This window comes from Pinus tabuliformis, chromosome 2_2 (genome assembly GCF_031772625.1).
Source record: "Pinus tabuliformis cultivar Carrire ecotype Pingquan chromosome 2_2, CPIR1, whole genome shotgun sequence".
Taxonomy (NCBI): domain Eukaryota; kingdom Viridiplantae; phylum Streptophyta; class Pinopsida; order Pinales; family Pinaceae; genus Pinus; species Pinus tabuliformis.
In genome coordinates, this window is record NC_142300.1 from 1,196,489,140 (window position 1) to 1,196,508,278 (window position 19,139).

A 19,139-nucleotide genomic window follows, 5' to 3' on the forward strand; every position below is an offset into this window, starting at 1 on the left:
CCTTTGCTAAAAAAGAAACATTTTCTTTGCCATCCCCTTGTTGCTGACCTATATGACCTGAACCAAGTCTAAGCTCCTCCTGCACGAAATCGTCCCAAAGTCTCTCCCAATTGGGCATGTTCTCCCTGGCAAAAATCCCACACACAAAGTTATCCCATGGTTTAGAAAAATCATTCAAGGCTGTTATAACCAACTCTGATTCCTCCACCTTCTCACCAACAACACCCAACTCATCACGCACCTGTGACACTCTAGTAAGGTATGATGTAACTGTATCAAATTTAGTCATCTTGGTGTTTCTTAACTTCTCTTTTAACACCATCTTTCTGTTTTGGTTTGAGCTTTGGTATAACTTGCATAAAGAATCCCACATCTCATATGCATTATTCTTACTTGTAACATGAGGAATCACATGGTATTTAATGGCATCAAGGATAATCCTTTTGGCTTTAACATTCTTTTTGTTATATTCGGCCAAAAGTGTTGCATCCGTAGGAATTGTGACAGGCTTCTCAACTATGTCCCACAACTCATATTCCTCCAGAATCAATACTATCCTCGCTTTCCATGGGTTGAAATTTGTAAAAATTTCTCATTTCCCACCCTGGTTTTCAGTTTCACCTTATTTCTCCAAAATAGTTAAATGTCCTTTCCCATATCCATACATTTAACAACTGAAAAATAAATTTTGCTGAAAACACAAATTTTGGAAATTTTACAGAATGCTGGAAAACGCAGAAATATAAAAATCAGCACATACAAACAGCCATTTAACTCATTTAAACACAGTGATTTTTGGTCAAGGTGACCCTGGAAAAACCCCCTACAACTATTGGGGAAAACTAGTTCGAGAGCTCTTTCTTATTTCTGGAAAATGCTTTTTACAATGAGAAATATTCAGCAAAAATCAGCAAGTAAACTTTTACAACTTATCTCATTTTCCGTGCCTCACAACCAACTGGAAAAACTTGCAAACAGCAAAATCTGAACAGCAATAAATGCTATACGTCCTCCTCGATTTCTGTGCCAATTTTCAGCCTTAAATTCTGCTGTACGGCCTGCCTAGAAAATCGTGCAAGCTGCCAGAAATTCTGTTGTACGATTTCCTCTATTTCTGTGCCGAAAACTGCTATACGGCCTCCTTGAAAATCTGTTGTACTGCCTCCTTGAAAATCGTGCCAGCAAACTCAGATTTTTGCTCCTCGATTTCTGTGCAAACCGCTGTACGGCCTCCTTGAAAATCGTGCCCAAAAATCTACCTTTCACTGTATGCTAACTCAACTATACGGACTTGCTGGAATACTGCCTTGGAATGTGTGCCAAGCTGCTGCCTCCTTCTCCTCCCTGTCCAGAAATCTCCCTTGCTCTCCTTCTCTCAATCTGCTCATGAAAGAATGAATGACCTTTTCCTCCTTTAATCTAACCCTAAATGACTTTTGGGTGATCCCTAAATCCAATGGCGGAAATAGATTGAGATCTGGGGCTGAGATTAAATGCTCATTTAAATCTCACTTTCTATTTTTTTAATTCACCCCATGTTAATAAAGACCCACTTAGTCATTTATTTCCAAAGTCACTTTTCCTTTCTAATTTTACATTGACTTTAATAAAGTCACTTTAAAATTAGACTTTAGTAACTTTATCACTTAAAGTCACTTTTAAATTAGATTTGACTTTATAAAAATTATAAAGTCACTTTAGGAGAAAAATTAAATTCTTTTAGACACTTATCCCTAGGCCAAAAATCAAAGCCTGAGGGAACCACCTGTCCTCCGATACCAAATTTCAACAAAATTTCCTGCCCCTTCCAATCTATCCTCAAATCTCAAACGTGTAGCCATATGACCTACTCAACTGATAACAAGGTCCAACCCTTTTCTTGATGAACAATCTGCAACTCTCCTACAAATCCTAGTGTCTTTCTTATTTGGTTTCCCCTTCTAGTATCATGTGCTCTGATACCATGTAAAAACAAATTCTTTGACCCAATCACCAGTTTTTAATTTCAATATGTTTTCTCAATTTAATATTCATTCATAAATGTATATTCATTTGAACTTATAAATGAAAACACATTGAATCATTTACTTCAAATATTGAGAGAAAACTTAGAAAATCAATCACATAAAAGACAATTTTTTGGACAATGCCCCTAGAAAAACCCCAAAGGGAAACTAGTAGAGAGAGTAAATTTTATTATAGGCTCACAGAAAAATGAGTTTACAGCAAACTTTTTCTAGCAATAAATACAATACTTATCTCGAAAACTGTGCCCTTTCACCACCTCAATTTCTGTGCCAAACTTCTCGAAATCTGTGCCTGATTTCCTGTATGGCTTGTACAGCCTGTATGGTCTGAACTGGCAGCAATAAATGCCCTCGAAATCTGTGCAGTGATGCCTTGATTTCTGTGCAATGACTCAGCCTCGAAATCTGTGCAAGGTGCATCAATTTCTGTGCAATGATTCAGCCTCAAAATCTGTGCAAATGAATGCTCAGTGCTGGAATATTCTCCTTGGTTTGCATGCCAAATCTCTTGGAACTTATGCCCCTTCTTGCTGCTCCTGCTCCTTTTCCTTCAACGCTTCTTCTCCTCTCTCTCTCCTCAAGAATGAGCGAAAATAAAAATTAAATGTGCCTTTCCCTAGAAACTCCTTTTATGTCTCATTATAACGGTTGTAACTTAAACCTAAGATCTAATGGCTCAGATTAAATCCTTGGCCAATAAGATCTAGGGTTGTGATTTAATATCTCATTATCGCAACTTAAATCATTTAAGTCACATTAATTATTAAATAATGCATAAAAATCACTCTAACTTTAAACATTATAAAGTTAATGTTCTAGAGACCACTTTTTGAACATTCTCCCACATGCTAGACACCAACCCAATGTGGAAGACACTTGTCCGAGCTAATTTCAACAATCACAAATATGAGCTTTTCTTAAACCATCAAATTCTATAGGATTCTTCAAATCTTCTGAGAGAGACAAAGGTGACTTTGCAGTAGTACCTGCTCAGATGGCACTGGGCACCATTAAGTACAAGGCATAACAGCATGATCTGAGGTCAATCCAGATCAGATTGTTGCAGTTTCTCTCTTTTAGACTATTGTATACAGTTTCCAGCCCCCCCCTCTTCAGAATAGATAGTTCCCAGTAGCTGGCCGGATAATAGCAACTCTGAGTCAGATAGCATTGCCTCGTGATTCTGTAGTGTTATCCACTTTTCATATGGATAGTTCATCTAGATGTTACTTTTCCTTTGTCCACATATAAGAAAGCATATGCATTGACAACTAGATTATATGCGTATTGTATTCCTGAATATTATGCAATCAAGAAACCTCATCCAATGCAGTAATAATCATAGCTTTGGCTTTCTCTTGACCAAGTTTTCCCTCAAATTATTTAGTTTTTATTTGACAGAATACCCTGTCAATTCTAGTGGATGCACAGAAATATATGATGCTTCAGGCAATGGCCTGTCCTGCTAGCCTGCCTTTTATGTCACTGCCTATCTCCAACTTTGATTGATGCACTAAGTAAAAGGGAATGTCTTATAGTTTTTTGCTCTTATGATGCCTTACCATATGCGTGGGGGTGTACTCCTTTCCCTTAAGACACGCTGACTGTAGGAATTAAAGGCAGCATTAACATTGCTGCTGATAACTCCAGAGAAACAGTCCCATGCTAATATTGCCTTCCAACTCAATTTTTAAATGATACCATTTTATATATCTTCGTTCTGCTGTAAATGAGTCATGCTGTAGGACTGTGGGTGATCTACCTGCTACCAGATCTCCTTTCTTGCTGAGTCCATGATTTAGGAAGAACAACTTTGAGCATAACTGTCTCCTTGCTGGCCTAGAGGTTGCTCTTTACAAAAATGAATGTCCATATATTGTGAACTTTATATCTATGACAATAACATGCTGGAAATGGTCTCTTCACTGCTGCCACCTAATGATTTGAAGATGGCACCCCGGGAATGTACCTTTACTCATTTGACTGCTGAAACTGATCCTCTTAAAGCTCAAAATGCTTATGCATTTTAAGGGGTAACAGTAAAAATAGAAAAATCTCTTGAGGCTCCAAACAATGAGTTAGCTATAACACTCTTCCTCGATGTGCTCTTGAAATAAAAAAAAATTAAACCAGTTGGTGGCTTTACTTAGAAAAAGGAAATTTTAAACCAGTAGGTGATTTTACCTAGCAAAGGAGATCAAGATAGTTTTGCACTATGACCATGCCATTGTGTCCATCGGACAATCCATTATATGGTGGAACATGTGCGAGCAAGTTGTTCGCACCAATCATTGGGTAGCCATCACTTAAGCGACACTGGTACTAGAACTAGTTGCAAGGGACCACATGGGCACAAAACAAGACTTTGAGCTTCAGCAACCGGGTCAACTCTGATCATGGAGGTACACCCCGGTGGAGGAGAGAGAGGTGTCTCCAACCTCGAGCTTCTGTCAGTATTTTATGGTACAATCTGATGAATCTGCAACTACCTGCAAATGTTATATTGATTCTACATCTACCGGGATCAGAGCAAACAAAGTCCAAACCATGCAGAGAAGAGAAATAGTGAAACTATTTTCTAACAGCAAAGTCAAGCTTTGCATTAGGGTTTAGGGTGCACATAAACCACTAACTAGCTTCAGTGCACTCTTGGTAGCATTTATCCCTGGATTCAGGATGCCAGGAAGGAAGCCTGGACATTTGTGGGTGGCACCACTACAAGGGAACACACAAACACAAACACTAAGTATACAGTGTTTCAGGCAACAAAACCAATGTTATTGTGCATATTTGTGAGATTCACAAGAAAGAGGAGGGATCAAAAGGAACTAACTAGAAAACCTTAATTTTGCATTAAAGATAAACCAGCACAAATGCACTATAGAGATAAAGCACAACTGTGCTATAAAAGCAGAATCAAAAGCAAATGCTCTAGGGGGAAAAACAACCATGAACAATAAAGCGCAACACTTTATGGTGCCCATAAGCTAAATCACTTGCATGAAGAATGAATAAATGATCACAAGATATATGAAATTACAACTGAGAGTTGTGTAAATATATTACTAGCACGGCCATTATATGGCTGATAAATGCCAATAGCGATCAAAATATTTATGTGCCATTTGTAGCTCTGAGAACTGGTAATGCCAGGAAAAGAGGAGTGGACATAGAAAACTGAAAAACTGTTGGAAAACCCTTGATTTTATCCATTGAATTGTGTATATGACTAAGAATATTCTCACATTATTAAATGTAGACCATCCATAATTTTCAATCCTTTAAAGAATGGAAAGTCTGGAAGCCCTATTCTGAGATAGACCACGCCTATAAAATAAAATATATACACAACTAAGAGTAAGGTGCTTTCCAACAGAAGGGTTATGGGCCCACATTGACTAGATCAGCTTTAACCAAACCTAGAAATACAATAAATGAATGTTGACTGGGTAGGACTTAACAAATTCTAGAAATACAATAAATGAATTTGTCTAGGTCAGCCTTATCTGAAAATGGGAGTGGCTTAATTAAAAGGTTGGCCTTGGCAGAAAATAAAGATTACACCCTGTATTCAACACCCCCCCCCCAACTTAATCTGTACAGGAGGCTACATAGAGAAGACCATCACAAAATACAAGTAGCCAGGGGCTGAACAGGAGCCAAATACAGAAGTCTTTACATATAATCCCCCTTGAACACCATATCTCCCACACCAATATGATTCCACAAACTGGTAAAGGTGGCCTCCGACAAAGGTTTTGTGGTTTTGTGAAGGTGTTGACAAGCTGCTCTGCTGGGGTTACAAAAATTGGCACTAGTTGTCCCTGAGAACGAAGCTGCCAAATGTAGTGGAGCAAGCCCAAATAGTGTTCTGCAAGGTGGGATCCATATAATTCATAATTCAACAACACCTGTCTGCCCAGTCACTGTAGGAGTAGCATCATCGTATTGTGACTACGGTGTGGGTCGTTAAGGTGGTTGGGACTTGAATCTGGTCTCACATTTAACACAGCAACAAGACCTGGTGGGTGAGGGCTATGGAGATGGTGGAACCCGGATCTGTGCACTTAAAGTGCTTTGATTTAACCGCTTGACCATCCAGTCCACGCAATTATCAACTCAGTTGCCGTAGCAGAAAAACAAATAAAGCCAGGCATAGCAGAATTATGTAAGTACAACTCACTCGTGGCTCATCTAATTCCAAAGGGATTTTTCAAGATTTGACGTTCGGTCTTTTTGTCTAAACTATTAATGACGAGCATTGTCAAGACTCTGCCATCAACATAATTTGCATTGACAGACAGGGTAGGAAATGAAAATCCAAGCCTACTTACTCTGAATTGCAATCTACACGAAACGAATATGAAGGATTTGTACTTTTACTTTATTTGGAATGCAGAACTATATCGTTAATGTCTTCTTGTTTTTCACCGTGGAGTGCAATATGGTTATAAATGGGACCAATCTTTGGAGTGTCACTAACCATTGAAATAATTTCACTTTGCATAGATTTTGTTCTAACCTCATGGGATAAAAAAATAATGATAATAATAACACCCCTCACCCCACTTGACTGCCCCCATAAAAAAAAGGCTATCTATGAATATTATATACAAAAAGGATATGAATCCCACTGAAAATCTCGCTGAGAAAATTCCGAAATGAGACGAGTAAGGTATCCAACCACTCTTTTGAGAAGAAAACTCTAAATTGAGGATCCATGCTGGGGTTTCTCATGTAGGGAATAGCTGCAAATGAGGTTTGAAGATTAAATATATGATCAGTGAAGAACAACAAAGAGATTCAATTAAAAATAAATAATAAACAGAGGCTTACCAAACCAGGGGCTCCAATCATCCGCATTATGCAGCAAATCATTGCCATACCGGGCAAAGAACTCAACTACTTTGTCCTGCCTGCCCTTCTGCAACGCATAGACGATGTAGTAGCGAATAGTCGAGAGTTCGAGTTTGGCCAAAGTTGAATTGAACCGCATATCCGCGGGCGAGAAGAAGCACTGTTTCAGGAAGCCCATGAGACCCACGAGTTTCTCTGCCTCGAACTTGGGGACGTAGACTGAGAAGATGAGATCCAGAATTTTGTCCACCTGGAATCCCTTTCCTATGTCAGTGGAGATCTCGGCCTCAAAGGCTCTCAGTGTATTTGTGAAACCTCTGAATATTAAGAATTCTCTCATCAGCTCCTCTGCGTATTGCATGTTTTCCATGGCTGTGCCTGCTAAGGAGAGGACAGAACCGTACTTTGTTTTCCTGCTGTTTATTGTCAATCCATGGCAGATCGAAGGATTTGGATTGAATTTTATAGTTTTGCAATGGGAGGAAGAATTTGGTGTTTTAGAAAGCGATAGCTGATAGAATCTTGATTAACGAAAGTAAATGTGGAATCTCAGTTAGTGGCACTGTTGTTATGAGTTGAACTGTAAGTGCCAAGTAGTCATCAATGAGCGTACTCTAAACGGAAAATAATGGAAATTCCGTTAATAAGATTATAATAAAATTTCGTAGAAATTTTTGAAAATGTGGGTTATACTTGCGAAATTTTAGGTTTCTTTTTTAGTGGTGAATTTATTTCCGCTAATAAAAAAACCATCCCAGCCAATTTAATAGCGTTGTGACATTTTGTATTTCTGAACAGTGAGAAACCTATCCTTGATTTAAGTATTATGTGTGTTCGTTAATTTTTGTTGTAATATTTGTATTAAATGTGTTTATTAATTTATAATAGTAAGTTTTTATCAATATAAGTTTTGAATTTGTTTTATTAATTTTTTAATGTAAGTTTTTTATTCTGTTTTATATTTTTGATTATTTAATTATAAAGCAGAGTGAAATTAAGTAAAATTAAAGATATATATTTGTTATATTACTTTGAAAAAAATAAATATATTTAATAATGTTTTTTTTCTTATATTAAATTAATTTAGCAATTTAGTACAAGTATATATAATTATTGTTTATGTTATTTTAGAGTTTTGAAATGGTGGAAGGTGTCGACGGGTTATTTTGGGCTTAACGGAATAGAAAAACTAGCATACATGAGGAGTTTGGGCAAAGTCTCAAACAATCAAGTAGAAACTATGGTGTGTATCAAGGCATCAAGCAAGCAAATGTATTAAAACTTCAAGAATTAAGAATTATTGATGACTCTTTTGTAGTTATCTGGAATCTTCATCATTAAAGTCTTCTAAGCGATGACAGACTGAAAAGCATATTCAGGAGAATTAGTCTAGTTGTCAAACACATCCATGAAATCAAAGTGATTCAAGTCCTCCATCAAAATAACAAAAGAGTTTACCTATTAGCAAATTAGGTTATACACCACATTATTGGAACTCTATTAACTAATGGTCAAGGTTCTTATTTACCCATCCCCTAACCATGGTTGAACCTCACCACATGATGACCCATACAACAGTGCATTGAATGGGTTCAAACATGTGGATTTGTTGCAATTTAATTAATATGTTAGTTCATGATTTTTTCCAAGCTCCACCTCCTCTTACCATAATCCTCCACTCCCTTGCTCAAACAAGTCTCATGATCTCACAATTAGTTTGGCACCACCACAGCGGGATTATGACAAAGAGGCTTAGCACAGCGCGCTCCATCCCCCATTCATAGGATGTAATGGGATCCAAGTCTTTTATTAAACTTTTGCCCATAGTTTGCAGTGCCTCAAACACTTCTGCTCATTCTTGCACATGTAACTCCCTTTAGTATTCCTTACTCTCCTTGTGCCTCTTACTATAATCATCCAAAGCTCACATTAAAAATTCAATCTTCAATGATCAAGATAGCTCAAACATGCAAGAATAATGCTTAGCCTATAATTCACAATGCCTGGGTGAGGAGTTTGAAGAAATGCATCAGGAAATACAACACCAACAAATTTAGCAAGCACAATTATATTCTAGTTAGATTACTACAATGGAGATTCTTATCTTCCAAAGGTAGCAAATGCAATAGATAGATGATGAAATTCAGGCCCTCAGATCTCAAGTTGAAGATTTATAGCTATCAAGACAATAGGCACCATCCAAGGACTCCTCAACAAACTCAGTGAACCCCTCTCTACAAATTTTGGATTTGAAAGTCTCTCCTCAACCATAATTTTCTCCAAGTTGGGCTAATAATTCTCCCAATTAGAATGCGTGCAAAATCAAGTTTGTAAAATTTCCAAAGTCTTTTATCTAGTGTATATTGTAAAACACAAGGAGGAACCATCTAAAATCATATTATATATTTAATATGGGCTTTTAGTCCCTCTAAACAAATAGAACCTCTAGGTAATTTTGATGTAAATTTGGTTTGTTGTTGCATCTCAAACACAGATTTGTGATAATATAAATTTCTTGGTTATGGTCACAAAAGATAGAGTTTTTGCAATTCATGTTGAACCATTCTCATTCTCAAACAATGTGCTCAAACACAAACCCATTAGTTGTCATGTATTTTGAAGAGGATCATTCGATACTTCAACTTCAACCCCAAACCTATTAGTTGTAATGTATTTTGAAGAGGAATGTTTGATACTTCAACTTTCAATGTGATGAGTTGGATTAAAGGAGGACCTTCTAAATAATAAAACAAGTTTGAACTCACTTTTAAATAGGAATTTGGGAGGATTCTAACATTTAAAGTAATAATAGCATACAAAGTAAGCAATTATAATATATCATGCATGCATTTTGAAGAAATTTATGATCATCCAACAAGTAAGAAGAACAAGGCTCGTCTACCAACATCCCAAGACCTAAAAGGCCAAAACCTAGTCATGTTCATATTCAAGTATGAATTTATGAAATGCATTTGAGATTTCCATACCCTACCACAAAATAGATCCATTTTTTAAATCAAACTAATACATAGATCTATTTTCTAGAAACTAAGAACTATTATTGGCATACCAACATTGAAGAAATTGCATAAGAACTCTCAAAATAAAACAAAAAATTGTTATGTCACTTGTAGTATTTCTATTGAACAACTAAAAGACTCTTCAATCTATTACTTTGTTCCTATGGATTAATGCGTAATATAGCATACCAATGGTCCATGGGTGTGTGCATGCCACCTTATTTTGAACCTTTAGGCTTCAATGTGCACAATGCAAGCTATCGTGATGTGAATTAGGATGGAGACAAGCTTTTTCTAGCATGCACAAAGACCCACTATGGGTGCAATCTATGCTTATATTGATGTCTCGCATTATGGGTGTAATTTTGCTTATATTAGAGTATGATCTTAGAGTCTTTGCAGTTTGGGCATCATACAATCGGTGCTTATCTTAGTATCACGACCAATGGATTACTAACTTCTTTTATTTTCTCCACATTGATTTGGAATTATTTGTAAATGAGATATCAAGACATGTAATGGATATGTCTATATATATATATATATTTATTTATTTATTTATTTATTGATAAATATTTAACTCGCTCGTCAAATTGACATTTTTAAAAATTAACTAGATGTTTGTGATGATGTGGAAATTTTGAAATTATTGATATATAATGGTTAATAAGGAAAATATGAATATATACCAATCAAATTTAACCATTAAGTGCAACAATAGAATTTTTTCAATTGGTAAATGATTTTTTTTTGGTAAAGCACATGTTAAATGTTAAAGTTAAAAACATGATCTAATAATTAAATGGAGCTATATATGTAAATTTAGTTAAAAATGTGTTTTGATATGACTTTGGGCGTTTATTAAATGAGTAACATTCATGTTAGGATGTTTTTGGTGATTTGAAATGTATAGGTTTCAGTTTCTATAAAATTAGATATGTTAAGTCTAAATGTAAGATACCCCTTTGGAATATCTTGAAAATCCCATTAAAGTTTCTCAATTTGTTTGGGTTTGTCATTGTGGTATTTTGACAAATAGCTTGAATGCATATGGTTGTAGGTGTATTCTTTGTATTTTTTTTAAAACAAATGCACATCGTACCAAAATGCCACCACAAAATTACTTCACACAACATATAAATTATATTTAACTCAGAAATAGTACATACCCATGAAAGATGCTTAAAAAAACAACAACAGAATAGGATAAATGAAGGATTATCAATAGACTTTCGTTAATACACATGTTATAGTTGATGTGTACAAAAGGATGATATAAACTTCAGAAATATTTCAATGAAGCAACAAAATTGTAGTTTGTTGTGCTTTAAATGTAAAATACACAATGTATTGAAGGTAATATTTTTATTAATAAGATGAATAGTACAAGGATTGGTTGAATGTTACAATGAGGGCCTGCTTATATAGCTAGGCAGGTGTCCTTCATGACTCGACATGCTTTTCCATTTAACTAATGACTATTTAAATAATCATTACTTGATTATTTATTATTTATATTTATTTGAATTTTATATAAATTATATTCATACAATTGCCCCTTTGTTCAAAAAGCTTTGTCCTCAAAGCTTAATTGCTGGCAATTTCTTCACCTTGCCCACATCATTTCAGCATGTGCAAGTAATTAAGATTTTTTATTATAAGTTATATTATAATCACAGACCTTAATTATAAGGTGTGACGGCTCAATTCGAACTGGACCAGCATTTCACAAGCGACGGAAAGGAATAATTGTCTGATACACAAGTCGTTGACATGGAACACGGTGACTGGATAGAATGTTGATCAGGCGATATGAGGGAATAGACCAGTGAAGGATAGTTGAGTGCATGGAACGTTGTCACGAATGGACATGGAACAGGGAGTGTGGAACAAAGTTTGGTCGGAATTATCCAGAGAACCATTGACGAAATATTTTTCACCATCAACAAAAAGTGGAAGAGACGTGTCCTAGATGTCCTTCAAGGAATCACCCATCAATTCCTCATCCATAGTAGTATTCGTTAGAGTGTCAGTCTACCATTAAGGATGCCTCATCCTGCATACAACTACCCGAGACAAAAGTTTTCTGCAATGTTCAAGACATGAAGAAAGGTGAATGTTTCTCAACCCATTACGACGACATTCATTCCATAGCTTTTTGTCTACTACAAGCTCCCACAATGCATTTGTTATGGCCTTCTGATCACGGGGATCGACTAATGGTCCATTATTCAAAGTACTGTGTATGTCCACAGGTCCTCCATTCTTTGTAGCTACCATAGGTAAACCATGAGCAAATGCCTCAATGAGAGTGATACCAAAAGGTTCCACCAGAGCTGGATTAATAAACACACCCTTTGTTTTTGCAGTGAGACAAAATTTCTGGAACATATGATTGCTTATGATGCTTCGGGTAAGCAACTTGTCCATACAAGTCATACTTATCTATCAGCTTCACAATTGTTCTAAGAACAACTACATTACCTCCCGACATTTCATCTATATCATCTCTTTTTCCCATTACTAGTGTCAAATTTGTGATCCCCCTTAATGGTTGACATTCTCCAAATGCTTTGACTAGAGTAGTGAGATTCTTTTTTAGGATCAGGTCTAGATAAAGCAAGAATTGCAGGTTTGTGCTGATTTGTGAAAAAACGCATCACCTCAGACCATATGGGTGGCAAGGCTCTAGGAGATTGGTTACCATCACCATTGATCAAAGCTACAAGGTGCCCACCTTTACCAAGTACACAACTAACTTGATTAGTAGGCACCAATAATCTATTAACCATCGAAGTTCTCTTTTTATCAGTCTCCTCATTCACCTTTACATCATATTCTCCTTCCAATATTCTGCCATGAACAAGAAGAAGTGCTTCTTATGATGGCGAAATATGTTTCTCTTTCTTAAGGTATTTTTCACTTCCAACATCTTTCTCCTCATCATAATCATAATCAAGATCTCAAAACTTCATTTTCTTATAAATCTTCTTCATCATGATCAAACTAATTGTCATTATTAAATGTAACCTGTTGTCTATTATTCTCATCATTTTTATCATGGCCTTCTACATTTTCCTTGTCTTTATTAGCATCCACTTCTTTTCCAACAAAACCATCTTCATAATTATCTTTTTCAAAAATATCATTTTCTTTATCTTCTTCTACTTTGACATGTCGATTATTATCTACAACTCTTGGGTCAATTGTAATTTTTGTACCTTCAAAATCATCAGTGGACAATTATGCATCTTTAAATTCATCTTTATTTTCCCTGACATTAAAATTAAGGCCAACTTCTATTGTAGGTGTTAAATCTGGTGTTTTAAAAGCCTTTAGTGATTTTGTAAATGATCTTTTTATTATGAATTTCGAATTTCACATAACAGTTCAAATTTAGATTTATGAGATTCGCTTAATTCTATGATTTCAAGATCTAAACTTAATGGCAATTGTTTAGTGGATAACGTCCAAAGGATCAAATAGCTCTGATACCACTGAAGCAACAAAAATGTAGCTTGTTGTGCTTTAAATATAAAATACACAATGTATTGAAGGTAATATTTTTATTAATAAGATGAATAGTACAAGGATTGGTTGAATGTTACAATGAGGGCCTCCTTATATACCTAGGCAGGTGCCCTTCATGATTGGGCATGTATTTTAAACATGCCTTTCCATTTAACTAATGATGATTTAAATAATCATTACTTGATTATTTATTATTTATATTTATTTGTATTTTATATAAATTATATTCAGAACACTCAGTCTCTAAACAATGAACGTAGACCTATAATATTTCAGCCTCTAAAGATGGTGGAAATCAATCCCCAAAAAGTAGATGTAACCCAGAAATGCCTCCACATACACACAACTTTCAACTTAGCTCCAAAACAAGGGAAACTCGACCTTCACAGAGATATAGACAACCCATAAATGTTGTCTCTAAATAGCAGCTAAATCTTGGTCCTCCAAAATGATTGCATACTCAGAAGTAATACTAACTCGACCCCTCTTTTATAGCTCAACCCTTATGTAAACTCGACCCCTTATGTAATAGAACTTAGCCCTCCTTATGTAACTCGACCCCTTCTTAGGAACTCATCGCCCTGAACAGAACTTGGCCAACAAGGGAATGAGGCTCTCATCCTCTTTAATAGGAACAACTCGACCCCTTTACCAACAAAACTCTACCCTCTTAAAATGACAGAACTCAACCTCTTAATCAGATGTGAACTTAGCCCCACGAAGCCCAGAACTCGACCTGCAAAGGGAATAAGGAATACCAAATATGGAGTTATAAAATCAATTTATAACACCTTTTAAACTTACTCCATTTTTGTCACTACCTTCTTCTCCATCAACAATGAAGCACAATGTCAGAATCTAAGTGATCTCACTCCAACATTGGCTAGGGTGTATAGTGTCAACACTAAAACCAACAACCAAAATGAGGGTTTCCAAAAACCTAGACTCTCTTCTCAAGAGATCTCCAAAAATCTATTTTTCAAGTGAGTGAATACAAGAATGAGGAGAGACTCCTCATTTCCCTTTTTTAATAACTCACATGACCCTTTTGCCACATTTTTATCTTTTATTTTAATAAAGTCATTTTAGTATGTTTTCTCACTTTATTATTTAAAAGTGGCTTTTTCGTTAGCCTAGGACCCATGTACCCCTTTTCTCCACCTTAGCTTTTATATAGTTTTCTCTTAGGCAAATTGTGTTCCCTTGATTAATTTTACTGTACCAGCCTAAGGGAACTTAATTAGGCTAGTAGAATCTTCCCCTTATGCCTCCTAAGCGAAAGGGGACATTATAGCCCCCCCCCGCCCAATATTGCTTGTCCTCAAGCAATTTCAATCCAGGATGTTGGAGTAATTGTTCCCTTCCCATGTGGCATCTTCGATAGGTAAATTCTTCCACTTAACCAGGTACTCTTTAAATTCTACCACTTAACCAAGATCAACTACCCTTCTTCATTCAATGGTGGAAGCTCAATAGAATTGACGACGTGTTGCCCCAGAGCCTTCTTGAGGCATGAGATGTGGAAGACATTATGTATTTTGCACCCTTTTGAAAGCTCTACCTCATAGGTCACTTCTCCTATATGCCTCAAAATCTTATAGGGCCCATAGTGTTGGAAATGTAACTAGTGTCAGTCTTCATAATGTAATTCAAATGTCTCATCGATGTATTTATATTCATTTATTATTATTCTTTTATTTTATTTTTAGTAAAATCATTTTCTTCATGCTTATAGGGTCAATTGAGTCAAAAAGAATATTTTATAAGTCAAAAGAAATATAATTGAGTCAAGTCCCATTTGGACTTTTGTAAAGAAAAGAGAAATATTTTTTTTATTGAGTCAAAGTCCACCAAAACTTTCAAGTCAACCCTCCTTGGGAACAAGTTGTCTTGGGCTTCAAGAACCACCTATTCAACCTCCTAGACAAATATAAATAGAGGACAATTTGTTCACTTTGGAGGACATTCATTCATCATCATCATACAAATCTTCTGCACCTAACTAATAAAGAGAAGGACTAAAAAGAAAGGAAGGAAGAACTTGCACATGTGGGAGAAATTTTCTATAAAGAGAGACTGAAGTTTTGATCCAGTTGCAGGCTTGAAATTTTAGGAGCGAGAATTCAAGAAGGCTCGAATTCAAGTGGTCGAAATTTCAGGAAGTTAATCAGATTGACCCATGTTGAATTTTGACTTTGGAGGTGACTTGGAGAAGGGTTGGACTTGGATTTTGGTGGCAATCTTGGTCTTGGATATCTCATTTTGATATGATTCTATAAGAGAAGGATTGGTTGGGTTTTCCCCTTTGTGGGGTTTTTCCATGGCTTTGAGCCTAATTTCTGGTGTCTTTTGTCTCTTTTGCATTATGTTCTTTATATTTTGCTAATGTGTAATTTCTTGATGACATAACTAATCAAGTAAAAACTAAAAAAAGAATAAATATCAGTCACAATTTATTACCATGAAAATAAACTCTATGATCTACTCATAATTTCAACACATAGAATCTGGGTTTCAATTTCTCTGCCCCTTTCATTTTAAGTGATGATTATCGGTAGGGTTGCAGACGAAGATATACTAGGTCTCCTACCTTAAATCTATGCTCCACCCGATGTCTATTTGCATAAATATTCTCTTGATTCTGAGCCATCTGCTAGTTATTTTTTAGGAGTCATAGTATGTCTTGGCTCTCTTTAATCCAATCCTTAGCTTTAGGTTCCATGTTGTCTCTAAACACCCGATCCACAAAAGTTGGTGCATCATACCCATACAAGGCTTGTAGAGTTCCATAACTATTTTGTTTAGACACCCTTTTTCCTCCATTTTCCCTTTTTCATCATCACTATCAACTCAATAAAGGCAGTAAATCATAGATTTTGATAAGGTAACAACTCTTACATGTCTTATTTTTCATATTTGTTATTGTTATGTTAAATATTGCATCAGCTACAGAATTAACATGATTCTGCAGCTATTTTATAAATCTGCAGTTACCTCCATAGTTCGTGGGGTTCTAGTGCACCAATGAAGTAACTAAGCACATGGGTAGTTGAGGATCGATCCCCTCATGGATCTCCTCCTATCCACTCGAGCCAATTCATTGAAGGAATCACACAGTGGCACGGTCAAAAGCATAGGTCAAATACGTAGCATCAAAAGTCCGAGTGCATCACGGTTTCTTGATTTGATTTCCAAATAGCAAATCGACGAAATAATGCTTTTCTGTTTAGTTTCAAATTTGAATTAGGATTAAACAATAGACCTGTAGGTGTAGAAGTATCAAATTGTTGAGCACACATTTTATATAAATATGTATCCTCTGTAAACGATATTAGGGAGGATGTAATAGTTAATTGTTGAAGAATTGTGAAACAGACCTTCGTTCTTATCTTAATTTGAAGTTACCTTTCTGTGATTTGATGCATATGTGAGTGTGAATCATATCTACTGGATGCGAAGGGACCCTGCATACAGTCAAGGTTTTTTAGCTTATTTTCATTTCGTTGCTTTATGATTGTTTTCATTCAATTGCTTTCTATTATCATTGCATTCTAGTGTAGTTACTTCATTATTTTCATTATTTTGTTTACAATGGAAGTGGAAGAGAATGACAGTCTTCCCTTTCTTGACATCCTAATCAAGAGAAACCAAGATGGCTCAATATCTTACCAAGTCTATCGCAAGAAAACCCACACAGAACATTACGTGCATGCCAACTCTCACCATCATCCTGCTCAGAAACTCGGGGTGCTCAACACTCTAGCTACCAGGGCGGTACGTATTTCAGATCATGATCATTTTGATCAAGAAAAGAACCACCTCTTGGATGTTTTTGAAAAGAATGGATATAGTAGACACCAAGGAATCAAAGCTTTCAAAAAAGTGGAGAATCCTAAAAATAAACAACCAATGGATGATTGTGTAGGCAAGGTTCACCTTCCCTACATTCTAGGCACCACGGATAAGATTTCACACATTTTAAAAAAGAATAATATAAAAACCACTTTCAAACCCTTGAATACAATCAGCAGATACCTGAAATCGGTAAAAGATCCTATTGATCCTAAACACCACAAAGGGGTTTATTTGGTTCCGTGTTCATGTGGAAAAGCCTACATTAGTGAAACCGGTTGTTCTATATTGACCAGGATTCAAGAACATGCCGCTGACATCAAGCATAACCATTCCAAAACCTCAGCTTTGGCTGAGCACTCTAGTAAAACCAATCATCACATTTGCATAGAAAACTCCTGTGTGGTGGCCAAGATCGACCATTATCACCATAGAAAATTTAGAGAAGCTATAGAAATAGGAAAACACCCCAATAACCTCAACCGCGATGACGGTTGGAAAATAAGTGATAATTGGATTCCTACACTAACTGGGGTTTCTACCGTCTCCTAGGTACTCCCGTCCCCATTATCTCTTAGTCCTCCTTAAGGTTCACCTATCCCGAATTTCATTTTTATTAATATTTGAATAAATAACATTAATCAAGAACCCCACCTTGCACTCTTACAATCCCTAAAATAACTTTATTAAGATTAAATTCAAATAATTTTATTTTAAAAAATTGAACTAGCATACAAATCTAAGAAAATCCCTAGCAATGTATCTCAAAATTATTAATTAATAAATATTCAATTAGTAAAATTTAAAATTTAAAAGACCTAATTAGTTTCATCATTATATTACATGATTCTAATTATTTAACAATATTTAAAACATTAATAGTAATACATAATAAATTTAACATTAATAATCTTAAAGTCAACTAAATTAATTAATACAAAAACTTTTATACCATACTAGAATAATAACATTAGGCATTAATTAATGTTATAAAAAATAACGAATACTAAAACTTTTATTCAATAACATTATAATATTGCAATGTTACATTAAGACCTAATTAGTCATTATATTACATGATTTTAATTATTTTGCAATATTTAAAACATTAATAGTAATACATAGTAAATTTACATTAATAATCCTAAAGTCAACAAAATTAATTAATACAAAAACTTTTATATCATACTAGAATAAATAACAATAGGTATAAAAATAAAAAATAATATATATATATATATATAATCAATTAAACTTAATTTATTTCTTAACATTATCAAACCTGTCGGCTCCTCACATTACCATCCCAACCTTTCCTGTATATATTTCCCTATCATTATCTCACTTTTTCACACATCTGATCCTGATGATGAACCACGGAGGTTGGTTCGAAATGTCGATACAATAAAACATGAATGCGATGACTCCGGAAGACATCACTACACAAAAAGAAATTTACATTGTACCCACCTGTAAAAACAATGATAGAAGTAGAAAATGAAGAATGGATAGATGAAGATAATGATATACAACCAGTGTTCACTATTGCACAAATAAATGAGGAGGATCAAATTTTAAATTCAATAGAAAACATTGAACCCTCTTTATATTGTGACAATAGTCAAAATTTTCAAGAACAATGTAACATTGAATATCTATCATCTAGGCACATGTCTTTACCTTCTATAGAAAAATATGGAAATTCTTCAATAGAAAGTTTTCCATGAAAGATCTTGAACATCAATGAAAACCTGGGAAAAAAAAAAACTGGTAGAAATATTGCAAAAACACTCTTCTGCATATGCATGGGAATACACTGATATGAAAGGAACTGATCCTAAAACCTAAATGC

General features: G+C 35.2%; 1 protein-coding gene across 1 annotated transcript in view; it reads right to left on the reverse strand.

Moving 5' to 3' along the window:
• Positions 1 to 7,518, reverse strand: part of LOC149197786 (uncharacterized) — a 45,310-nt gene extending 37,792 nt beyond the window's left edge. The window contains exons 1-2 of the mRNA XM_089408794.1: positions 6,864 to 7,518; positions 6,653 to 6,775 (exon numbers count right to left, since the gene is read on the reverse strand). Of these exons, the coding sequence (XP_089264920.1) occupies positions 6,653 to 6,775; positions 6,864 to 7,254 (514 nt within the window). The 5' untranslated portion in view covers positions 7,255 to 7,518. The remainder of the gene's footprint in view (positions 1 to 6,652; positions 6,776 to 6,863) is intronic.
• Positions 7,519 to 19,139: the final 11,621 nt, after the last annotated feature.